Source organism: Oncorhynchus mykiss, chromosome 13, assembly GCF_057628025.1.
Source record: "Oncorhynchus mykiss isolate SJ-2025 chromosome 13, ASM5762802v1, whole genome shotgun sequence".
NCBI classification, from domain to species: domain Eukaryota; kingdom Metazoa; phylum Chordata; class Actinopteri; order Salmoniformes; family Salmonidae; genus Oncorhynchus; species Oncorhynchus mykiss.
The window spans coordinates 48,145,132-48,171,696 of NC_143034.1; the positions used below are offsets into that span (position 1 = coordinate 48,145,132).

The following is a 26,565-nucleotide window of genomic DNA, read 5'->3' on the forward strand; positions in this document are numbered from 1 at the left end:
TTCCTTTTGTCTTTGATATGTTCTTCTGTCCTGTACCTGATAAGTTGGATGTGCATATATATATATTTGTTTCTATAGTTTATATACAGTTGAAGTTGGAAGTTTACATACACTAAGGTCATTAAAACTTTTTTTTTCAACCACTCCACAAATTTCTTGTTAACAAACTATAGTTTTGGCAAGTCGGTTAGGACATCTACTTTGTGTGACACAAGTCATTTTTCCAACAATTGTTTACAGACTGATTATTTCACTTATAATTCACTGTATCATAATTCCAGTGGGTCAGAAATGTACATACACTAAGTTGACTGTGCCTTGAAACAGCTTGCAAAATTCCTGAAAATTATGTCATGGCTTTAGAAGCTTCTGATAGGCTAATTGACATCATTTGAGTCTATTAGAGGTGTACCTGTGGCTGTATTTCAAGGCATACCTTCAAACTCAGTGCCTCTCTGAACCGTGGTCCAATGGTGTTTATACTTGCGTACTATTGCTTGTACAGATGAACATAGTTCTTTCAGGTGTTTGGAAATTGCTACCGAGGATGAACCAGACTTGTGGAGGTCTACATTTTGGTTTTTTTTTGACATCATGGGAAAATCAAAAGAAATCAGCCAAGACCTCAGAAAAAAATTGTAGACCTCCACAAGTCTGGTTAATCCTCGGTAGCAATTTCCAAACACCTGAAAGAACTATGTTCATCTGTACAAGCAATAGTACGCAAGTATAAACACCATTGGACCACGGTTCAGCGTTCTGTCTCCTACAAAAGTAAAAGTAAAACGAGTCCTATATCGACATAACCTGAAAGGCCGCTCAACAAGGAAGAAGCCACTGCTCCAAAACCACCATAAAAAAAGACAGACTACGGTTTGCAACTGCACATGGGGACAAAGATAGTACGTTTTGGAGAAATGTCCTCTGGTCTGATAAAACAAAAATGGCCATAATTGCCATAAAGACCATAGTTATGTTTTGGAGGAAAAGGGGGGTGGCTTGCAAGCTGAAGAACACCATCCCAACCGTGAAGCACAGGGGTGGCAGCATCATGTTGTGGGGGTGCTTTGCTGCAGGAGGGACTGGTGCACTTCACAAAATAGATGGCACCATGAGGAAGTAAAATTATTTGGATATATTGAAGCAACATCTGAAGACATCAGTCAGGAAACTAAAGCTTGGTCGCAAATGTGTCTTCCAAATGGGCAATGACCCAAAGCATACTTCCAAAGTTGTGGAAAAATGGCTTAAGGACAACAGAGTCAGGGTATTGGAGTGGCCTTCACAAAGCCCTGACCTCAATCCTATAGAAATTTTGTGGGCAGAACTGAAAAAGCATGTGCAAGCAAGGAGGCCTACAAACCTGACTCAGTTACACCAGATCTGTCAGAAGGATTGGGCCAAAATTCACCCAATTTATTGTGGGAAGCTTGTGGAAGGCTACCCGAAATGTTTGACCCAAGTTAAACAATTTAAAGGTAATGCTACCATATACTAATTGAGTGTATGTACATTTCTGACCCACTGGGAATGTGATGAAAGTTGAAAAAAGTTTAAATAAATCATTCTCTCTACTATTATTCTGACATTTCACATTCTTAAAACAAAGTGGTGATCCTAACTAACCTAAAACATTGAATTTTTACTAGGATTAAATGTCAGGAATTGTGAAAAAACTGAGTTTAAATGTATTTGGCTAAGGTGTATGTAAACTTCCGACTTCAACTGTATGCACAAGTTCACTTAGCAAAAGTATTAACACAACATGTAACAATTTAAAAGATTTTACTCCGTTACAATTCATATAAGGAAATCAGTCAATTGAAATAAACAAAATTAGGCCCTAATCCATGGATTTCACATGACTGGGCAGGGCTGCAGCCATGGGGAGCCAGGCCAAGCCAATCAAAATGAGTTTTTCCCCCACGAAAGGGCTTAATTACAGACAGAAATACTCCTCAGCACCCCCGGATGTGAAGGTCCTGGGTTGGCGTGGTTACACGTGGTTGTGAGGCCAGTTGGGCACACTGCCAAATTCTATAAAACGACAAGGGTGCAGCTTATGGTAAAGACATAAACATTAAATTCTCAGTCAGCATGCCAATTGCACACTCCCTTAAAACTTGAGACAACTGTGGCATTGTGTTGTGTGCAAAACTGCAGATTTTAAAGTGCTATTTTATTGTCCCTAGCACAAGGTGCACCTGTGTAATGATAATGCTGTTTAATCAGCTTCTTGATATTATCCACGCCTGTCAGGTGGATGGATTATCTTGACAAAGGATAAATGCTCGCTAACAGGGATGTAAACAAATGTGTGCACCAGATTTGAGAGAAATAAGCTTTTTGTGCGTATGGAACATTTCTGGGATTGTTTATTTCAGCTCATGAAACATGGGACTAACACTTTACATGTTGCATTTATACAGAGCATTTGGAAAGTATTCAGACCCCTTGACTTTTTCCACATTTTGTTGCATTACAGCCTTATTTTTAAATTGATTAAATTGTTTTTTTCTCCCATCAATCTAAACACAATAGCCCATAATGAAAAAGCTAAAAAAAAAAAAAATGTATACCCAAAAAAGATCATGTTTACATAAGTATTCAGACCCTTTATTCAGTGCTTTGTTGAAGCAACTTTTGAAGCGATTACAGCCTCGAGTCCTCTTAGGTATGATGCTACAAGCTTAGGACTCCTGTATTTGGAGTGTTTCACACATTCTTCTCTGCAGAAAAAAAAGAAGAAAAAAAACATTATTCTCTGCAGATCCTTTCAAGGTCTGGTTGGATGGAGAGAATTGCTGCACATCTATTTTCAGGTCTCTCCAGAGATGTTCAATATGGTTCAAGTCCGGGCTCTGGCTGGGCCACTCAAGGACATTCAGAGACTTGTCCCAAAGCCACTCTTGTGTTGTCTTGGCTGTGTACTTAGGGTTGTTGTCCTGTTGGAAGGTAAACCTTCACCCCAGTCTGAGATCCTGAGCGCTCTGGAGCATGTTTTCATCAAGGATCTCATTGTAATTTGCTCTGTTCATCTTTCCCTCGATCCTGGTGCCAGGTTTCCTCCAGACGTGACGCTTGGCATTCAGGCCAAAGAGTTCAATCTTGGTTTCATCAAACCAGAGAATCTTGTTTTTCATGGTCTGAGAGTCCTTTAGGTGGCTTTTGGCAAACACCAAGTGGGCTGTCATGTGCCTTTTACTGAGGAGTGGCTTCCATCTGGCCACTCTACCATAAAGGCCTGATTGCTGGAGTGTTGCAGAGATCGTTGTCCTTCTGGAAGGTTCTCCCATCTCCACAGATTAACTCTCGGGTTCTTGATCACCTCCCAGACTAAGGTCCTTCTCCCCCGATTGCTCAGTTTGGCCGGGTGGCCAGCTCGAGGAAGAGTCTTGGTGGTTCCAAATTTCTTCCATTTAAGAATGATGGAGGCCACTGTGTTCTTGGGGACCTCCCATGCTGTAGACACTTTTTGGTACCCTTCCCCAGATCTTTGCCTCAACACAATTCTGTTCCAACAATTCCTTCGACCTCATGGCTTGGTTTTTGCTCTGACATGTTGGACCTTGAATAGACAGGTGTGTGCCTTTCCAAATCATATCTAATCAATTGAATTTACCACAGGTGGACTCCATTCAAGTTGTAGAAACATCTCAAGGATGATCAATGGAAACAGGGATGCACCTGAGCTCAATTTCAAGTCTCATAGCAAAGAGTCTGAATACTCATGTAAATAATGTATTTCAGTTGGGTTTTTTTTACATACATTTGCAAACATTTCAAAATAACTTTTTTTGCTTTGTCATTTGACGGGGTATTTTGTGTAGATCAATGTTTTTATTTAATCCATTTTAGAATAAGGCTGTAACGTAACAAAATGTGGAAAAGTGAAGAGGTCTGAATCCTTTCCGAATGCACTGTTTTTGTTGAGTGTATGAGCAGAATTACTGTCTTACCTTAATTAGGTAACACCTCCAAAACAAAGGTCATGTGGTTTGGTAAGTAGAATGACCCACTCCCCACAGGTGGGATTACAACCTCTGAGGGTTTAAAGCTTGAGGTAGTCACCTCATACAAGTACTTGGGAGAATGGCTAGACGGTATACTGTCCTTCTCTCAGCACCTCACTGTAGAGTAAAGGGTGATTTCTAATTTAACCAGCCAATTGTTTTTTTAAATTAAAAATCAGGAAATCTAATCTATAGTATGGTCCTTTGGGGGAAGGATTATTGACATTTATATCTAAAAGTGTAATTGAGAAATAACACCAACTCCATAAAGCAAATATTTGTGTCGTATGAAGCTTTACTGCTTACTCTGAAATATGGGTAGTATTTTGATTTTTCTTACATTATTTTATTAATATTGAAAAATATAAAGATGAATATAGAAAACATGCAAATATTTCTATATATCGTTGAGCATAATATACTTTATGGGCATATACATTTTCCAGAGTGGGATCTCTGCTAGTTTTAAAGTCATGGCCCTTTTTCTACAGAGAAATTGGTACAGTAGGCAATGTAACCAATCACAGCCCTCCTTTTACTTGCATCGTTGCACATCCTGAAAATCACCAACAGAAGGTGACCATTTTTTGTCCATTTTCACATTCACTCATTTGGTAACGCTTACAACACTTACTGAAATTGAGCGAAACGTGTTGAATATTTGTAACAATTATTTGACAGCGACTTCTACATTCGACACTTATAGTATTGTATTTCTGAAATTACAATGAAAAAAATCTAAAAAACGAAAATCCTATGTGGAGCACCTTTAAAGGAGGCCTGGGTAAGGCCAATCTGCTATTAATATGCCGACATTGATTCATTATTTCTCTATTACGCTTTGATACAAAAATCAATATTTGTCAACAATCCTCCCACAAAGAACCTTTCTATGGATTAAAGTTTGTGAAAATCCCCCAAAATCTGGGCCTTTTTTTGTCCTGGTTTCATGAGGAATCACCCCCCCCTTCAAGATGGCCACCATTGTTCCTGTTCCCAAGAAAGCTAAGGTAACTGAGCTAAACGACTACCGCACCGTAGCACTCACTTCCGTCATCATGAAGTGCTTTGAGAGACTAGTCAAGGACCATATCACCTCCACCCTACCCGACACCCTAGACCCACTCCAATTTGCTTACCGCCCAAATAGGTCCACAGACGATGCAATCTCAACCACACTGCACACTGCCCTAACCCATCTGGACAAGAGGAATACCTATGTGAGAATGCTGTTCATCGACTACAGCTCGGCATTCAACACCATAGTACCCTCCAAGCTCGTCATCAAGCTCGAGACCCTGGGTCTCGACCCCGCCCTGTGCAACTGGGTACTGGACTTCCTGACGGGCCGCCCCCCAGGTGGTGAGGGTAGGCAACAACATCTCCACCCCGCTGATCCTCAACACTGGGGCCCCACAAGGGTGCGTTCTGAGCCCTCTCCTGTACTCCCTGTTCACCCACGACTGCGTGGCCACGCACGCCTCCAACTCAATCATCAAGTTTGCGGACGACACAACAGTGGTAGGCTTGATTACCAACAACGACGAGACGGCCTACAGGGAGGAGGTGAGGGCCCTCGGAGTGTGGTGTCAGGAAAATAACCTCACACTCAACGTCAACAAAACTAAGGAGATGATTGTGGACTTCAGGAAACAGCAGAGGGAACACCCCCCTATCCACATCGATGGGACAGTAGTGGAGAGGGTAGTAAGTTTTAAGTTCCTCGGCGTACACATCACAGAAAAACTGATTTGGTCCACCCACACAGACAGCATCGTGAAGAAGGCACAGCAGCGCCTCTTCAAACTCAGGAGGCTGAAGAAATTCGGTTTGTCACCAAAAGCACTCAAACTTCTACAGATGCACAATCGAGAGCATCCTGTCGGGCTGTATCACCGCCTGGTACGGCAACTGCTCCGCCCACAACCGTAAGGCTCTCCAGAGGGTAGTGAGGTCTGCACAACGCATCACCGGGGGCAAACTACCTGCCCTCCAGGACACCTACACCACCCGATGTTACAGGAAGGCCATAAAGATCATCAAGGACATCAACCACCCGAGCCACTGCCTGTTCACCCCGCTATCATCCAGAAGGCGAGGTCAGTACAGGTCTATCAAAGCTGGGACCGAGAGACTGAAAAACAGCTTCTATCTCAAGGCCATCAGACTGTTAAACAGCCACCACTAACAATGAGTGGCTGCTGCCAACACACTGACACTGACTCAACTCCAGCCACTTTAATAATGGGAATTGATGGGAAATGATGTAAATATATCACTAGCCACTTTAAACAATGCTACCTTATATAATGTTACTTACCCAACATTATTAATCTCATATGATACGTATATACTGTACTCTATATCATCGACTGCATCCTTATGTAATACATGTATCACTAGCCACTTTAACTATGCCACTTTGTTTACATACTCACCTCATGTACAGTGCCTTGCGAAAGTATTCGGCCCCCTTGAACTTTGCGACCTTTTGCCACATTTCAGGCTTCAAACATAAAGATATAAAACTGTATTTTTTTGTGAAGAATCAACAACAAGTGGGACACAATCATGAAGTGGAACGACATTTATTGGATATTTCAAACTTTTTTAACAAATCAAAAACTGAAAAATTGGGCGTGCAAAATTGTTCAGCCCCTTTACTTTCAGTGCAGCAAACTCTCTCCAGAAGTTCAGTGAGGATCTCTGAATGATCCAATGTTGACCTAAATGACTAATAATGATAAATACAATCCACCTGTGTGTAATCAAGTCTCCGTATAAATGCATCTGCACTGTGATAGTCTCAGAGGTCCGTTAAAAGCGCAGAGAGCATCATGAAGAACAAGGAACACACCAGGCAGGTCCGAGATACTGTTGCGAAGAAGTTTAAAGCCGGATTTGGATACAAAAATATTTCCCAAGCTTTAAACATCCCAAGGAGCACTGTGCAAGCGATAATATTGAAATGGAAGGAGTATCAGACCACTGCAAATCTACCAAGACCTGGCCGTCCCTCTAAACTTTCAGCTCATACAAGGAGAAGACTGATCAGAGATGCAGCCAAGAGGCCCATGATCACTCTGGATGAACTGCAGAGATCTACAGCTGAGGTGGGAGACTCTGTCCATAGGACAACAATTTCTTAAAGATATCCATAAAAAGTGTCGTTTAAAGTTTGCCACAAGCCACCTGGGAGACACACCAAACATGTGGAAGAAGGTGCTCTGGTCAGATGAAACCAAAATTGAACTTTTTGGCAACAATGCAAAACGTTATGTTTGGCCTAAAAGCAACACAGCTGAACACACCATCCCCACTGTCAAACATGGTGGTGGCAGCATCATGGTTTGGGCCTGCTTTTCTTCAGCAGGGACAGGGAAGATGGTTAAAATTGATGGGAAGATGGATGGAGCCAAATACAGGACCATTCTGGAAGAAAACCTGATGGAGTCTGCAAAAGACCTGAGACTGGGACGGAGATTTGTCTTCCAACAAGACAATGATCCAAAACATAAAGCAAAATCTACAATGGAATGGTTCAAAAATAAACATATCCAGGTGTTAGAATGGCCAAGTCAAAGTCCAGACCTGAATCCAATCGAGAATCTGTGGAAAGAACTGAAAACTGCTGTTCACAAATGCTCTCCATCCAACCTCACTGAGCTCGAGCTGTTTTGCAAGGAGGAATGGGAAAAAATGTCAGTCTCTCGATGTGCAAAACTGATAGAGACATACCCCAAGCGATTTACAGCTGTAATCGCAGCAAAAGGTGACGCTACAAAGTATTAACTTAAGGGGGCTGAATAATTTTGCACGCCCAATTTTTCAGTTTTTGATTTGTTAAAAAAGTTTGAAATATCCAATAAATGTCGTTCCACTTCATGATTGTGTCCCACTTGTTGTTGATTCTTCACAAAAAAATACAGTTTTATATCTTTATGTTTGAAGCCTGAAATGTGGCAAAAGGTCACAAAGTTCAAGGGGGCCGAATACTTTCGCAAGGCACTGTAATTTAGTAATTTTCAACCCTTCTGTATAAATTTGACATTTTCCAATCTCAAACCTCTGCAGCACAGTCTATAGTTGCGTTTACACAGGCAGCCCAATTCTGATATTTTGCCACTAAATGGACTTTTGACAGCCTTGAGGTGTATAAGCATTGCTTATCAACTCTGTGCTCAGTTTGAGGATGTTCAATGAGATGAGCCCTAGAGTTAGGCTGTTAATGTGTATCATGTACATACACATTTTAAACATGCAGTATTAAAATGAGTAAATCATTTTTGGAAGAATATTTGATCTTTCTGTTTAAAAAACAAACAAACATGCAGTGTATGACCAGACTTGTTCTTGTAGACTTACAACAAGAACTGAGAAGCACACTGTGGGAGTCCTTAGTTGGAGGGATACTACTAGTTTATTTTTGGAGATGTGTCATGTTTTTTTCTAAAGCATTTCACCTAAGAGAATGTCTGTCACCCTTCTCAGACTATATATTGTCTTGCATGAGAATGGTCTTGGGGCAATAATGTAAGAGGTTAGTAAGAAGGCTGAATAAGCTAGCTTATAGTTGGGCTCAGAGCCTTCAACATTATGCAGCCTTTAATAAATGCAAAACTCAAAATAAATGTTGGAAGGACAGGACATTGGTAAAGACAGATGGCGCCTGTTCTTCTATTAACCAGCGAGGCAGTAACTTTAGGGTCAGATTACCTAAAAAAAATGATAATTCTCTAAGTATATGGGATAGGGATTCTCTAATAGTTATTTTGTCACCAGAAAAACGAACATTGTGCAATCAGGTGCGCATGGAATTATTGAATCGGCCTATAAAAAGCTAAAACATGTGCTGACATTGTTTGTGAAGTATTAACAGACTATTTATAGTTGGATAGCCATCATTTGTATAATAATGATTTAATCTACACATTATCTCGCTAATTTTCCCTAAAGTATTCTCAAACTGCGTCAACAGTCTATTTCTAGCTTCCCCTAGTTTCCCGCCTCGTCACGTCAGCAGAAAGTTATTTTCATGAATGGAGGGGGCGGTCACGAGGAGTTGGTGACGTAAATACTTGCGGAAGCACGAAGTGGAATGTTGATACATTGTTGTTGTTGTTTTGTTGTTTGAAAGCCTGATGGAGTCTGCAAAAGACCTGAGACTGGGACGGAGATTTGTCTTCCAACATGACTGATCCAAAACATAAAGCAAAATCTACAATGGAATGGTTCAAAAATAAACATATCCAGGTGTTAGAATGGCCAAGTCAAAGTCCAGACCTGAATCCAATCGAGAATCTGTGGAAAGAACTGAAAACTGCTGTTCACAAATGCTCTCCATCCAACCTCACTGAGCTCGAGCTGTTTTGCAAGGAGGAATGGGAAAAAATGTCAGTCTCTCGATGTGCAAAACTGATAGAGACATACCCCAAGCGACTTACAGCTGTAATCGCAGCAAAAGGTGGCGCTACAAAGTATTAATTTAAGGGGGCTGAATAATTTTGCACGCCCAATTTTTCAGTTTTTGATTTGTTAAAAAAGTTTGAAATATCCAATAAATGTTGTTCCACTTCATGATTGTGTACCACTTGTTGTTGATTCTTCACAAAAAAATACAGTTTTATATCTTTATGTTTGAAGCCTGAAATGTGGCAAAAGGTCGCAAAGTTCAAGGGGGCCGAATACTTTCGCAAGGCACTGTATATACTGTACTCGATACCATCTACTGTATCCTGCCTATGCTGCTCTGTCCCATCACTCATTCATATATCCTTATGTACATATTCTTTATCCCCTTACACTGTGTATAAGACAGTAGTTTTGGAATTGTTAGTTAGATTACTTGTTGGTTATTACTGCATTGTCGGAACTAGAAGCACAAGCATTTCGCTACACTCGCATTAACATCTGCTAACCATGTGTATGTGACAAATAAAATTTGATTTGATTTGATTTACAGTGTTTGAAATCATTCAAGGAGTTAACAGACCCATAAAAATGAGAAAAAAAGCTTTATTTAAAAGTACAAAAACAGACATTTACAGGAATAATTTACCTCCTTGTTTTCAATCGAAACAGAAACAAAAATTATTCTATTTGTACAGGAGGGTATTTCATTAAATGCAACAAGTAAATAAATGAATGTAAATCAAATAATTTAGATGTTGAAAATACAATTTACAGAAAATCAATCAAATAAATATTGAAGTTCAAATAAAATACATACTAGTTAGCAGAGTAATGAAAGGTCCCAAATGGTATGGTTTCTCTTCAAAGTGCGGCCTCATTATTTTATTTACACTCATCATCAGCATAATATAACTATCTTCATGCCTCATTAACTACCACAAACTAGACAAATTACCATCTGATTTAGTGTCGTTGTGGCTGTGCATTAAAACTTGAGATCCCATTCACTGTGAAAGTCCACACGATAACTTTTTTTGTTTATAGTTAACATACAATTGTGTGATACAAAGTGGAACATGGTGAGTTTATTTTATTTATTTTACCTTTATTTAACTAGGCAAGTCAGTTAAGAACAAATTCGTATTTTCAATGATGGCCTAGGAACAGTGGGTTAACTGCCTGTTCAGGGGCAGAACGACAGATTTGTCCCTTGTCAGCTCAGGGGTTTGAACTTGCAACCTTCCGGTTACTAGTACAACGCTCTAACCATTAGGCTACCCTGCCGTGAAAGCGTAACATCGATTGTATTACAACTCTTATTCTTTCACCCACCACCACCTTGTTTACTCATTTGAATGTTGACGTATACAAAGGACTACTTTGGAGCAGTCATGGAACGGTTTTACCAATTTATAAGTACATCTGCTGAACATAGGACATGTAACACATATGTTCTGTGTGCGTTTATGGCAAATAGCTTGTAGGACTGACAGAGCAAATATAGGAAAGATATGTAGGCCTACATAAAACATAATGTAGACATAAATCAGGTGAAGAATATACAATCATTTAACCGCGGCAGCCTAAAAGGCAACATATAGCAAAACGTACAAGATAAACATTTAAAAAAGTGCCCACTTGGTTTCTGAACTATCTATCCAATTTCTTACCGTTGCATTATAATGGCTCATATCAGAAAAGATGCAATCAACCATGGCAGAAATGCATCTTATTTACATTGCCCTCTAGTTGCTAGCAGTTCCATTACAGTGCCCTGTGCATATGAATTTGCCGTAGTCAATGTTCAATCCAACTCTAGGAGCAAGGTTCTTTATTTCTAGATCGAGGGTACTGAGGGATAACACAGCCACCTGCTGTGCAGGAAGAGCATAACTACTCGTGCTTCCATACTCCATCTTCAACTGGCAGAGCCATGTGTAGATGTGTATGAATCTTTAGTGAGTTTCAATACAACTATGGAGGGAAATGCAGCTTGGGGCACATAGAAATGCATCTACTTCGTTAGATGTTTATTTTGACACAAAAGTATATGTTTGCACTCAAATTTGAGTCAGACAGTATTGTGGCTTTGTTTAGAACAGAATTGAATGAAATTGAAAGCAATAACTAACGCATAAAAGTTTTATAAATTGATATGCAAGTGGACTGCAAAAGTCTCCAAAACAATTTGATCAATAATAATGTGCTTATTCACAGCATGTACCAGCAGAGGTCACTGTAAAGCTCAGAAAAGGGTGCTAAATAATTCAAGTGTTTTCACCTCACCTGTAATTTCATAACTTGCATTCTGCTGTATATTCTCCTCCAAATTGTAATACTTGTATCTGTTTCATAGCTGTCACAAAAGCATCAACTCAAACTTCGAAAGTCTTGGAGTTTAGCAATGTGATACAAACGTATCTTCCTTATAATAGCATGTGGGCATATGGCAATTAGCTACCAAAGTAAGTCTTTCCTATCAAAATATACCCAATCCACCTACTCTAAAACAGGCATGACTGTAAACACAGACAGCCTAATTTGCAGACTAGCCGAGGGTAGTTTGCAGGTAATATTTATGAACTGACATTAAGAAGACACAAATACAACTATAAAGTCAGCAGAATAGATTCCTTATGATTTAATCGATGCTATAGATAATAATTGAACTATCCTGCTGAGATAGGCCAGAAAATAAGAATAATTTTACGTCAGGGGACGATTACAAGATCACACCACTCCCAGGTATTTAATATACCTATAATAAAGCAACAATTATAGAAAAATACACACACATATATAAAAGACATGGGAATTAAAGTGTAATAACAAATATACCAAATGAAAACACAAGATGAGAATGATAAGAGCACAGCAATGGCCCTGCCTGAAATAGCAGAGGGCCATGCAGCAGCAAAGTCCCCCTTCGTGATCTTTACAGCTAAGAAACAGGGGAAGAGGAAAAATCATGTACACTAGGGTAAGAGAAAACCTTGACAAGAGCCAACTCTAGACTTCACTCGTGACTAACTTCGATAAGGGCTGAAATGCAAAAACTATAGATTCTAGATAATTATCTAGAACTGAAACTTAGACCCTTCAAAAAGCATACTTAACCTGTGCTTGTTTATGGGTAACACTTGGATTTGGTCGTGACACCATTCCTAGAGTTTTTTTTCTCTTGAGTTTTATGCCGGGATTCCTCTTACCCAAGAGTCTGTGTCGAAAGCACTTGTGTTCAATGTCTACTGTTTCAGAGAGTTACCAACACCGGCAGCAGCACTTTCAGACAATCCAACAGTAGGAATGATTTCTAAGAGGGCAGAGTTCTCAATGTAAAGTGACAGGAGGCAGTTGATCTTCCATTTTCCTTATCTTGCATTGAAACTAAAATAGAGGGTCTAGCTTAAGTCTGTAATATACAGGAATTCATTGAATTGCATTTCATTTTGTCAAGGCAGCTCCCATTATCACTACATCCAATATGGATTACCTACCATGAAATATGGCATAGCATGGGGAGGAAAGTTCAGAGGCAAAAGATCGTAGGTAAGTGCTTGTCTTATTATCATAAAATAAATATGCCACCCTTGGCAATAGTTATAAACTAGCTGCAACTTTAGCAATTCTGGGATAGACCACAAACTATGATCAGCATCATACAATCTCCCATTGCTAAAGTAATACACGAATGGACTGCGGTATTTCCCAAAAAGATGCTTCAGGTGTCCTATGATTTTAGGTGTAAATTTGCAGCTATATGATTTAACATTTGCAAACCAAGTGAGGTTGGTACTTTTACACCGCGATCTAACAGTTTAATAGTAAGTGCCGTTCAATGATCTGTCATTTGTCGGATGTAGCCTAATTTGTATTTGACTTGTACTGTAGATTTAGTTCCTCACAGCTGTAAGGAGGATAACCCATGAGTATGTTTGTATTCTTTTATGTAGGCTATGCTATAATGCTATATACCTGCAAGTCTAATCTACAGTCTAAACCAGATAAAGTTTTCCAATGTCAAAAGGGCCTGGTTCATCCAGCTAAACATGCTTGGTCAGTTTTCAAGCTGCCCTTGAAATTGGAAATATTAAAGCTTAAAATATTGAACATACTTTATGAGAGTGACAAAAAAAATGAATATTACTGAGAGATCATTCCGAGATCAGTTTAAGGCAAAAGCTTCAATGCCTCAATTTTCATTGTGACATTAGTATATGCTTTCATATACAGAAGAAAGAAGGCTTTTAGGCTTAGATCAGCATTTGTTTGTTTGTTATTTTAAATGTTTATAATGTATTAATACGGTAATTATTACAATAATATATATTACTTTATACTCTGTAAATGCAAGATACCACAGGCATCAGAGCTGTCTCAGACCAGTGCTGCCATCGCGGGGTATAATATCAAGTATCCACTCACACTGTAGTATGAGCTAATCTCTGCCATCAGTCAAGGAGAGAGGGTCAGAGAGGCCCAATGCCCGGCCGGTGCTGGGGCGGTTGTAGCACAGTGCACAGACAATGTAGATTGTGTACAATATGTGAGAGAAAGAGAGTAGAGAATGAATGCAGCATCATGTTGTTATCATCACACAGAGCTAGTGGCCACCCCACCCCCTTCCCTCAGTCTAATTACTGAGCTTCCTCTCAGCATGGGTCAGGTGCAATTGGTTTCAGGCTGGATCGGGTCGAAACAGGTAAGGACGGGGAGACGAGAGCTCAGTTCTGTCACAACTAGGAGGGAGCTGAGAAGGAGGTTGGGCTGGAGTTGTGGTTGTTTGTAGACTTGATGATGGTGATGACACTGGTGGTGGCCACCTTGCCTGGTGAGAGAGGCCCGCAGGTGACAGTCCGGGCAAAGCACTGCAGGGCCTCATACTTGGCGCGCAGGGCGTCCAGCTCCAGCCTCATGCTGGCGTTCTCCCGGGCCAGCTTGTCTACCTCCTGTTGCAGATCCTGCTTCTGCCTCTCCAGCTCCTCCTTCTGGGTGACCCGCTTGATGCGGCAGCTGGCGGCGTAGCCCCGGTTCTTCAGGGTCCTCCGCCGCTGCTTCAGCCGCACCACATCCTCCTTGGTCAGCCCACGCAGGTGTGTGTTGAGCTCACGCACCGACATGGCCACCAGCTCGTCATCACAGAGGGCCGGAGCATTCTCACCCACCTCCTTCTTAACCTGCAACAGAGACAGCCATTGATGAGATTCTGGACCTTTCCTGAACTCATCATTCACATTAAAAGATACAGTGTACAAATACAAAATTACCTTTAAAGTCTTGTTTCCTTTAAACTGAGTCGTCATACCCTGCATGCATAAACTGGCCAGAATCCCACAGACGTCACACTGCAAAACAAAGGGGAAATTGTGATTGAAATAAAAAAAAATGTATTCAAATATATTTGTAGGCATAATGTAGTGTATTCGTTGTGAAATTAAAGTGTTATGCGTGTAGCCAAGTTCAGATACAGCCATCCTAAGAAGCCACTCCCCTTTCCCAAGAACTCTATTGATGAGATCCCACAACAACATTCATGAGTTAGTTACTTCATCTGCAACCAGCTCAGTGGATTTTCTAGTAACAGAGACTGCCAGCAGAGGTCAGCATCACACTGAAAGATGATAATGAATACACAGACTGTTGGGCAAACCTGTTTACTTGCTGCTGTAGGGAGGGCCCTCACAATGTAGTTCACTAGACCATAGCAAGACCGCAAGAATAGAAACAGGTCAGCTCTCACCACACAGCTTGTCTGAGCCCTCTGCTTAGAAACTGGGCATGGCCTATTTTGGTCAAAATTGTTTTTGGAAAAAAGCCTATCTGAACACTACAGTGAAACACATGCCTTTAAGACTGCTGCCATGGCCAAAACGAGAGAGACTGCTGTGTGCCTGACTGTGAATAAAGGCCTACATTCTCCCAAGGCTCCATTTCAGCACCCTGACTTGCTCCCTAGGCGATGGCTGCCATGGAAACACTGTGAAAATGGGTTTGGGAGTATAGTCACATGGTCAGCCAAAGAGTAAACAAGTCTCATTCATAACCCTGTCATACACATGGTAGACATTACACGGGCAGGTCAGCTTGAAGAACTAAGTGAGGATCACCAATAGTTTAGGGAGTGTGTACAATAGCAGTCTCATAAACTCTGAACATTGGCTCCCTATTTTCCACTTCCCTCAGACCTAATGCATAGTCTCTTTTAAGCTACAGTACTATTTAACCTAACATGGCCTACATTGACCCGTATGAGTTTCCTCTTTATAACACAGAACAAATGCCTATGTCAACAGTAAAACTACCCAACAAACACAAGCTTACATTTATGGTCATACTGAACTTTACAGTCCTGTAGATATGTGGGAAATTCCGGAAGATCGCATGTCACAGAGGAATAGTTTCCCTTCCAGTCATGGGTGTATTTTTGTAGTGAGACAATGTACTCTATTTGGTTTCGGACTTGTGTCTGCTCGTCTGGCTCGTATTACACTGGGCTTTCCTGAGCTGCTACATGCCCTTATTTAACACTGCTGGGTATATTTAGCTCACTGTGCTGCTGACGCAAAATTCTGCCAGCTAAACAATTTAGGCCAAATATTCCATCCAGCGCTTTGAGCTGCACTTTCTCGAACAAGATACAACAACCGAAAGGGTGAGGTTTTAATGACTATTCCTTTAGGGAAGTTCATCTCATGCCCCTGGAAATAAATATAGATCGCTGACCACAGCAGTTTCTGACAGCTGTTGCTGGGTTGACCTTGTGTTGAAGAGCTGAAGTGGTTGCACTGTATCTACAATAGAAATACTGTTCTTGCATCGAAAGTCTTAGTCAGAGCTCCTAAGTGGAAAGGGGCAGAATGCCAAATGATTGGTCTGATGATAATGGAAGGTTCACCGGCTTTGGCACTGAAGCAAAACAGATCACTAATAAGTTCTTAGTCAGCCATCTGTTTTGTCTTTTGTAAAACCACACCGGAGGTACAGCCTATGCCTGGCCGCATGTTTCTGTAATGAAGGGATACATGAATGTGGAGAGAGGACACACACAATCCTAACTTGGAAAATGAACCAATATATTCTTCTGTTTTGTGTGGATTTAAGAACCACATGAAAACATGTTTGGTGAACCATCACGTCTGGTACTTGTTTTGGCCATCCCCTTTGAACCTTATTTGAAATTCACTTGGGTTTTCAACTTAACTATAGGAAAAAGAGTAGAGAAAAGCATACAGCATTGCCTTATTTTGGCACATGTATGCAACTTTGAATCAAGCACTGCACGGCCAGCCAAAAATGTAAGACAACTTTCCAGCAAGTTGGCTGAAAGAGCCTGTTTTGAACTGTTGCATCAGGGGGGAGACCCTGGGTAATATTCCGTGAGACTTGAATATCATGAAATGGGATGGAAAAAAGCCTTCCTCTCCATACACGGGGTGCTCAGGCTTTACAGCTCAGGCCACGTTGTTTCCTTCAAATTCCTTCTGCATGTGCTCCTCTCCGTTGTTGCAAATGGCACTAGGTCGAGCTCTTAAGGTCCCACTTTGCTGCTTTCCTTCTTCCAGAGAGGAAAAGAGCAGTAATGTCTAAAGACCAAATCTCTGTTTTGATCCTTTCAAGGTGAGCAACAGGCACATTTTACAATTCAGTACCGACTGTGCACATTTGACGATCCACCCGAAAACGATTTCCCTTTTCACCTTTTTGAGTGCTTCTACTCATGTCGGAGAAGACCTCAAAGTAAAGCCATAGAAGGTGGCTGAAGTGTGGATAACATAACCACATTCCTGACTGAGCACACACACAAACACAAAGGAAAGAGGCCACAAGTTTCAATTGGGAGGATAAATGTATTCAGAATATATCCTGTGTAATGCACCCATCTCTAAGAGGAGGGCTTAGTCTACTCAGATGTAAAGACGTCGCTGTAAAATCTTATAACAGTCTGGAATTCAGATGCGTCTCATATCTAAGTCTAACAACAGCCAGAATGAATCAAGTGTTGACGACTAACAGGGATACAGAGTAGGACTATCCCTAATCTGCATCCTGTAGCACAAACTCCAAAAAGTTCTGGGACACTAAAGTCAACGGAGAATAAGAACACCTCCTCACAGTTGCCCACTACACCGAGGCTAGGGAACACCGTCACCATCGATAAATCCACGATAATTGAGAATTTCAATAAGCATTTTTCTACGGCTGGCCATGCTTTCCACCTGGCTACCCTTACCCCAGTCAACAGCCCTACACCCCCCACAGCAACTTGCACAAACCTCCACCATTTCTCCTTCACCCAAATCCAGATAGCTGATGTTCTGAAAGAGTTGCAAAACCTGGACCCCTACAAATCAACTGGGCTAGACAATCTGGACCCTCTCTTTCTAAAACATTATCCGCCGCAATTGTTGCAACCCCTATTATTAGCCTGTTCAACCTCTCCTTCGTATCGTCTGAGATCCACAAAGATTGGAAAGCTGCCGCGGTCATCCCCCTCTTCAAAAGAGGGAGACACTCTAGACCCAAACTGTTACGGACCTATATCTATCCCACCCTGCCTTTCTAAGGTCTTTGAAAGCCAAGTTAACAAACAAATCACTGATCATTTCAAATCCCAATCTGGGAATCCCGAATCTCCGCTATGCAATCTGGTTTCCGAGCTGGTCATGGGTGCACCTCGGCCACGCTCAAGGTCCTAAACGATATCATAACCGCCATCGATAAAAGACAATACTGTGCAGCCGTATTCATCGACCTGGCCAAGGCTTTCGACTCGGTCAATCACCACATTCTTATCGGCAGACTCAATAGCCTTGGTTTCTCAAATGACTGCCTCGCCTGGTTCACCAACTACTTCTCAGACAGAGTTCAGTGTGTCAAAATCACAGGGCTTGTTGTCCGGACCTCTGGCAGTCTATGGGGATGCCACAGGGTTCAATTCCCGGGCCAAATCTTTTCTCTGTATACATTAATGATGTCGCTCTTGCTGCTGGGGATTCTCTGATCCACCTTTATGCATACTACACCATTCTGTATACTTCTGGCCCTTCTGTGGACACTGTGTTAACTAACCTCCAGACGAGCTTCAATGCGATACAACTCTCCTTCCGTGGTCCCCGACTGCTCTTAAACTAAATGCATGCTCTTCAACCGATCGCTGCCCGCACCTGCCCGCCCATCCAGCATCACTATTCTGGACAGTTCGGACTTAGAATATGTGGACAATTACAAATACCTAGGTGTCTGGTTAGACTGTAAACTCTCCTTCCAGACTCATATTAAGCATCTCCAATCCAAAATTAAATCTAGAAATCGGCTTCCTATTTTGCAACAAAGCATCAGTTGACCTGTATGCTCTCGTTGGCTGGCCCTCGCTTCATATTCGTCACCAAACCCACTGGCTCCAGGTCATCTATAAGTCTTTGCTAGGTAAAGCCCCGCCATATCTCAGCTCACAGGTCACCGTAGCAGCACGTGCTCCAGCAGGTATATTTCACTGGTCACCCCCAAAGTCTATTCCTCCTTTGGCCACCTTTCCTTCCAGTTCTCTGCTGCCAATGACTGGGAAAAAATTCAAACATCCCCGAAGCTGGAGACTCATATCTCCTTCACGAACTTTAAACATAAGCTGTCAGAGCAGCTCACGGAGCATTGTACATCCAACTACCTCATCCCCATATTGTTATTTATTTTTTTGCTCCTTTGCACCCCAGTTTCTCTACTTGCACATTCATCTTCTGCACATCTATCACTCCAGTGTTTAATTGCTAAATTGTAATTACTTCGCCACTACGGCCTATTTATTGCCTTAACTCCCTAATCGTATCTCATTTGCACACACTGTATATAGATGTTTCAATTGTGTTATTGACTGTACGTTTGTTTATTCCATGTGTAACTCTGTGTTGTTGTTTGTGTCGCACTGCTTTGCTTTATCTTGGACAGGTCGCAGTTGTAAATGAGAACTTGTTCTCAACTGGCCTACCTGGTTAAATAAAGGTGAAATAAAAAATTAAATTAAAATAAATAACTTAGTTTGACAACACTTAAGGTTCCATGGTGAGCAAGGGAGCATTTACACACAAGGTGGTGGTTAAACAGATGGAAAAAATGAAGTATTTTCTGGCCACGGGAAAGGCCTGATGATTTCAGCACCATATTTCATCAGCTCACGTAGTCCAGATCATGAGGAAATTACTCATCGTATCAAAGCACACAAGTCCAACTGACAACATTACTGTAGGCTCCGGATGCAGCCCACCGGTAATAATCACTGTTCTCTGCCCAATTGAACTCTGTTGGAAAAAGTGAACATAACCTTTGTCATAGTTTGTTGTTTTGTCATTCAGTGTAATTGACATGAATGACTTGCTTAAAGCTTGAGCCAAGAACTAGGGCTATAGCTTTGCTAAAATTCTCTAGAATGAGTTTTACTGGATATTAAATCAGCACCACAGTATCAGCCCAGAGAGTAACCATTAATAATGGACAAATAACTGCCGTTTAAGCACTGATCGTGACCTGGCTAGAAAAACAAACCAATAAGCTGCAGGCATGTTATGGTATTAGTCCAGAAACAATGTGTGAAATGTGACTCCATTTAGTTTTTGTCATTCAGACATAAGCTCAAATTCAAGTCTGTGTGCTTGGTTTATGACAGGTACTGCTCTGGGGCCTGACTTTTCGCTAAAATAAACAGCACATCAAAGAGCTGAGTGCTCAGGTCCTAGTGACAGATGAAGTGTTGGCTTGTCTTGGCTGCTTGTTTTCCTTCTCTTTTCTATTAGTTTTGGAGTTTGGGTTCCTCAGAGAGGAGAGAGAGCTTGATGGAGCTCCCTTCTGTTCAGAATGTCTCCTCTGTTTTCTCAGAGAGTTGGGGAAGAGAGAGCCTTCCTTCAGACTATGCTGTGGTGGTGCACTCTGCTCTGCACTCCAGCGCAGCACATTTGGAGAGATGTTATGTAAAGGAAATGGAGAGCATAGCCGAGCCATGAGTCATGCTGTTTACTGGTAGGAACTAGGACGACCGGCAGGGAATCACACCCTCCCAAACTGAAGTTTCCTGGAAAATCACGTTGTTTCGCAGGGCAGAAGGAAAAGTACAGGAAACGGCTGGCATAACCGCCAGAACTTTTTTGCGGAAAAGGGAGGAGAGGTAGATATCTGAGTGAAGCGACATTCCAGCTGGGGACATAGGGATTCAAAAGAATGTCAAATACACACACAGCAAGGACAAATCTGTCCAGTTATTACCTAACTAAAGCCATTCCATAGTACACATTGAATAACAATGAAGATCAATGAGAAAACAAATCACTATTACATTTTCCAACTTCAAATAACAAAGGGCTTCAGTACTTGTTAACACAAGAGACTTGAGATTACATCAGCAGGAGAAAAACGACAGTCATTAATCCAATCCATTAAGTTGTTAATATTCTTATTCAGTCTGAGTACCCAAGTTCTCAGATGTAAAAGTGAGAAAGTTCCAGACATTTCTCATTGTTTACTGTATACCACCTAATACCAATGTTACAAAAACAAGGCACTTTACTCGAGACGATCCCTCCACGCCCCCAGACCACTGTGTAGTGAGAGCATTGGTCTGAGATCCAGGAAGTCATCCAGAAAAGCGGGAATGGGCTGGGTGCAGATCCTGGTGGTTGGTACAACACAGGCACCTACGGGGCACTTGTGGAGAGATGCCAATGTATATCTCTCCATGCTTCAGTGTAAACTTGTAAATGTGACTGTTAATCTGTACATGTAATACAGTACTGTAAATATTTGTCATCTGTCATGTCTGTGTAATTCTTATGACATGGTCTTTGTCTCTAGAAATAAATGATCAGAACACATAGTAAGGAAATTAAGTTCCACAGTTAAAAAAGGAAGTTTACACATAAAAAATATCTGACTCGGGTTTCCTTTTGAGTCATACCGTTTCACTAACCACAGTCATTTCACTTTCACAACACACTGCAAAACCCACAATGAGTACAGAGAACTCACAGAACACTCAATACTATTGAAACTGTGGGCATCATTAACCATTATGAGCATGTATACATCATATTGGGTAGGGAAGTGAGAGAGTAGAAGATGATAAACCCTCTCTCTCCTCCAGACATCACATTGGGAACCAAGCCACATGTTAACCTCATGACAGAGCATGGATATGATGCACTTGGTGTGGGAGGTCACCCCCACCACATATACCTCATCAACAGTGACTCAGTACATAGGCAGCCTCTTAGAAGAGATTTCAAGGCCCTCATACACTGTGGAAAGTTTTGGATGAGAAAGGACTCCTCTCATATTTTCCATATAAATCACAATGACAGTAAAGGTCAAATGTCCAAGAATATGATCCCGGTCTGGAGACATACAGTCAGCACCAAAATATGAAATTGATAAGGATTTATCTTTGTTTATTCTATAAAGCTGGGCAACTGGACAGAGGCAGAGACAAAGGTCGGCGTAGCAACAAGCTTTTTGTGTGTGTGTCATCTAAATATTCTTGCTTTGACGGCAGGCCCGTAGATTCAATTTCATATTGGCCTGCGACACTGCGGCTTCCAAACGAGATTCTGCTGAACCAGGGCCGACTATGGCACTCTCCTCTCTCTCTACTGTCAAACCAGGGTATAGGATAAAGAACGAAATCACTGATACAGCACTAACAATGTCTTTGGGAATGTCTACAGTAGTATTCAATAGGACACAGCACCACACTAGACACTAGCCTTCAGAAAGTATTCATACCCCTTGACTTATTCCACAAATATTGTTGTCTTACAGCCGGAGTTCAAAATGGATTAGATTTTTCTCAACCATTTACATACAGTAGCCCACAATGGTATAGTAAAAACATGTTTTTAGACATTTTTGCTAATTCATTGAAAATGAAATATCTCATATACATACAGTACCAGTCAAAAGTTGGGACACACCTTCTTCCTTGAATGAGTAGGTGTGTTCCAACTTTTGACTGGCACTGTAAGTATTCACACTCCTGAGTAAATACTTTGTCAAATCACCTTAGGCAGAAATTACAGCTGTGTCTTTCTGGGTAAGTCTCTAAAGCCTTGTTCACACTGCAGGCTTTAACGCTCAAATCAGTTGTGTTCAGACAGCAGTCATTTGCTGACATGGCTACGTTTGTTGTTATACTCCCGATGGGTGTGTGCATGGTGGTGTAGGCTGATTGATGGTGGCGCTCGGGCTTCCCATCACTCTGAAGTTATGTAGTAAGCTAAGGTGAAAATGCCTGCCATGGATGTTTCCCAGTTGCTTGAATGTTAAAAATCAGTGTAAGAACACAAATCCTCAAAAGGATAGGATGGCCCAACTTTCAAAATAAGTCCTTTTTGGCTAGCCAAGGCAGTCAACTAGCTAGCTAGGTAGCTGTTTAGCACATTCACTAATTTGTTTGTAAACAATTAACAAGCTAATTAGCTACCACATGTTCTTGTCAAACTGTCAACAGAGTAGCTCGCAAGCAACATGATATGACCATTCAGACAAGTCACATGGCCACAAATCAGATTTGTATCGGACTTCAAACCAGCTACGAAGGTGGCTTGAAATATCCGACTCCATGTGGAGTTCAGACTGCAGGAAGAATAACAGATTTGAATCAGATATGCAAATAAATAGGATTTGAGACTTCAAACTGCCAATGTGAACACAGCTTGAGAGCTTTCCACACTTGAATTGTGCAACATTTTCCTATTAATCTTCTCAAAATGCTTCAAGCTCTGGCAAATTGCTAGATAACCATTTTCAGGTCTTGCCATAGGCTTTCAAGTAGATTCAAGTCAAACTGTAACTCTGCTACTCAGGAACATTCACTGTCTTATTGGTAAGCAACTCCAGTGTAGATTTGGCCCTGTGTTTTAGCAGCGTTAGGAAGGACATCTGTATCTTTGTAGTGACTGGGTGTATTGATACACCATCAAAAGTGTATTTAATCACTTTACTATGCTCAAAGTTATTTTTAACATCTATTTTTATTTTATTTTTACCCATCTACAAATAGGTGCCCTACAAATTGGAAAACCTCCCTGGTCTTGTATGTGTGGGGTGCAGCGATTAAGTAGTCATTCAAAAATCATGTTAAACACTATAGAGTACCACAGCATGAGTTATAATTCCCATAAAGGCCAGCGGTCAAACAAGGAAATGGTTCCAATCCTTTTTTCGCCATACATTTTTCCCATAGGGGATTTTAGAAACACTTAAAATAAGGGCTGTGTTTCATTTCAGGCTTATCCTGGCGTGACAAAAATGAAATGCTAATTCCAGTCTCAGCATGACAATGCCCCCGTGCACAAAGCAAGGGCCATACAGAAATGGTTTGTTGAGATCGGTGTGGAAGAACTTGACTGGCCTGCACAGAGCCCTGACTTCAACCCCATCGAACACCTTTGGGATGAATTGAAACGGTGACTGCGAGTCAGGCCTAATTGCCCAACATCAGTGCCCCACCTCACTAATGCTCTTGTGGCTGTATTTAAGCAAGCCTTCCCGGAAGAGTGGAGACAGTTATAGCAGCAAAAGGGGGACCATCTCCATATTAATGCCCATGATTGTGGAATGAGATGTTCGAAGAGCAAATGTCCACATACTTTTGGTCATGTAGTGTATTTAGGCATGCCATAACAAGACATTTCAGCTTCTAATAGTTAGTTAACTTGTAAACATAAAACTAATTCCAATGTACCCCTTTTACCAAAGAGTAGCATATGTCTACCAAAATATACTATTGCTTACCTTAGCAGCGCAAACATAATTCCACGTTGACATTAAGGGGAATTGTGTGTAGTAGACCAGTGAAATCTCAATTTAATTAATTTTAAATTCAGGCTGTAACAACAAAATGTGGAAAAAGTCAAGGGTGTGAATACTTTCTGAAGGCACTGTACATTGCAGATTCCTTCAAATAAACTGAACATAAATCTAACTTTGCCTGCAAATACTATATTTAAGGAAAATTAACACTGCCATACTTGCTGATAATTACAGTAGCCCACACACTTAAGGGCCTTGATATAGTAAAACAAGCTAAACGTATTATTACTCATGTCTGAATCAGGGGCAACGTTTTATAACTCGGCTCCGTCTTCATTATTTTTATCCGCTTTACTATCCTCCTGGTGGTCTATCCCCACACCGTGCACTTTGACTCAGAATTCTAAAACCCAAACCACGTGTTCCCTTCAATCGTAAACATAAAAGTAGGCTACCGTGCGCTGTGGACAACCATATGGATACAGTAATAGATCTCTGAAAATATTACACATTTTCAAGTTATTAAGAGGCAGAAGTAAAACATTATCATTCAAAATATTACGATGGGTAAATAGATGGAATAAAAAAAAAATTCAGAAAAACACGATTTGTTAAATTGTTACATTTTAACAACTTCAAGAGTGAAAAGTTAATTTCTGGCGTTGTAAACTGTTTCAAATTGTTAAGATGGGCCTAAATAACATGTACCAAGTACGTTGATAACATGTCGATTAAATGTTTAGTTAAACCTGATCTTACTTGTTGATAGATTCGATTTTACGCATGTGTCACCGTGATAGCATCAGCAATTTTAGAGAGGAATGTCAAAACATCTCCCAGAAAAGCGCTCTTACGCTCACCTTGTGAATGCGGATATTCTCGTTCGGTAAAGCTTGTGAAGTTTCCGTCCTATACGGGTTGAAGTTACTTGTCGCAATTCTGAAAGTAGTCCAGCAGTCGAACCGAAATGTGTCCACGTACTAAATTAACTACAAAACAACAACAACAATGTATCAACATTCCACTTCGTGCTTCCGCAAGTATTTACGTCACCAACTCCTCGTGACCGCCCCCTCCATTCATGAAAATAATTTTCTGCTGACGTGAACGAGGCGGGAAACTAGGGGAAGCTAGAAATAGACTGTTGACGCAGTTTGAGAATACTTTAGGGAAAATTAGCGAGATAATGTGTAGATTAAATCATTATTATACTAATGATGGCTATCCAACTATAAATAGTCTGTTAATACTTCACAAACAATGTCAGCACATGTTTTAGCTTTTTATAGGCCGATTCAATAATTCCATGCGCACCTGATTGCACAATGTTCGTTTTTCTGGTGACAAAATAACTATTAGAGAATCCCTATCCCATATACTTTCTCATAATTTGACATTAGAGAATTATCATTTTTTGAGGTAATCTGACCCTAAAGTTACTGCCTCGCTGGTTAATAGAAGAACAGGCGCCATCTGTCTTTACCAATGTCCTGTCCTTCCAACATTTATTTTGAGTTTTGCATTTATTAAAGGCTGCATAATGTTGAAGGCTCTGAGCCCAACTATAAACTAGCTTATTCAGCCTTCTTACTAACCTCTTACATTATTGCCCCAAGACCATTCTCATGCAAGACAATATATAGTCTGAGAAGGGTGACAGACATTCTCTTAGGTGAAATGCTTTAGAAAAAAACATGACACATCTCCAAAAATAAACTAGTAGTATCCCTCCAACTAAGGACTCCCACAGTGTGCTTCTCAGTTCTTGTTGTAAGTCTACAAGAACAAGTCTGGTGTATGACCAGACTGTGTATGTATGACTGCATGTTTGTTTGTTTTTTAAACAGAAAGATCGAATATTCTTCCAAAAATGATTTACTCATTTTAATACTGCATGTTTAAAATGTGTATGTACATGATACACATTAACAGCCTAACTCTAGGGCTCATCTCATTGAACATCCTCAAACTGAGCACAGAGTTGATAAGCAATGCTTATACACCTCAAGGCTGTCAAAAGTCCATTTAGTGGCAAAATATCAGAATTGGGCTGCCTGTGTAAACGCAACTATAGACTGTGCTGCAGAGGTTTGAGAATTACTAAATTAAAGTGCCTTGCGAAATTATTCGGCCCCCTTGAACTTTGTGACCTTTTGCCACATTTCAGGCTTCAAACATAAAGATATAAAACTGTATTTTTTTGTGAAGAATCAACAACAAGTGGGACAAACAGCCCAATGGCTGCCTGTGTATACGCAACCATAGACTGTGCTGCAGAGGTTTGAGATTGGAAAATGTCAAATTTATACAGAAGGGTTGTAAATTCCTAAATTATATTCATATAATAATC

At 40.9% G+C, this 26,565-nt stretch overlaps 1 protein-coding gene across 1 annotated transcript; it reads right to left on the minus strand.

Annotated features, from left to right (window-relative positions):
- Positions 1 to 10,014: 10,014 nt before the first annotated feature.
- On the minus strand, positions 10,015 to 25,315 carry LOC110486304 (transcription factor MafK). Its single transcript, XM_021557790.3, has 3 exons — positions 25,076 to 25,315; positions 14,693 to 14,770; positions 10,015 to 14,602 (listed from the first exon to the last, which is right to left on the minus strand). The coding sequence occupies exons 2-3, from the start codon at positions 14,735 to 14,737 to the stop codon at positions 14,165 to 14,167; spliced, it is 483 nt and encodes a 160-aa protein (XP_021413465.1). The 5' UTR covers positions 14,738 to 14,770; positions 25,076 to 25,315; the 3' UTR covers positions 10,015 to 14,164.
- Positions 25,316 to 26,565: the final 1,250 nt, after the last annotated feature.

Bases quoted from the DNA above. Each gene is read 5' to 3' on its own strand.
- LOC110486304 (XM_021557790.3), bottom strand. From the start codon at position 14,737: ATGCAGGGTATGACGACTCAGTTTAAAGGAAACAAGACTTTAAAG. The intron at 14,603-14,692 runs GTAATTTTGTAT...TCTCTGTTGCAG, and splicing joins AAGGAAACAAGACTTTAAAG to GTTAAGAAGGAGGTGGGTGA.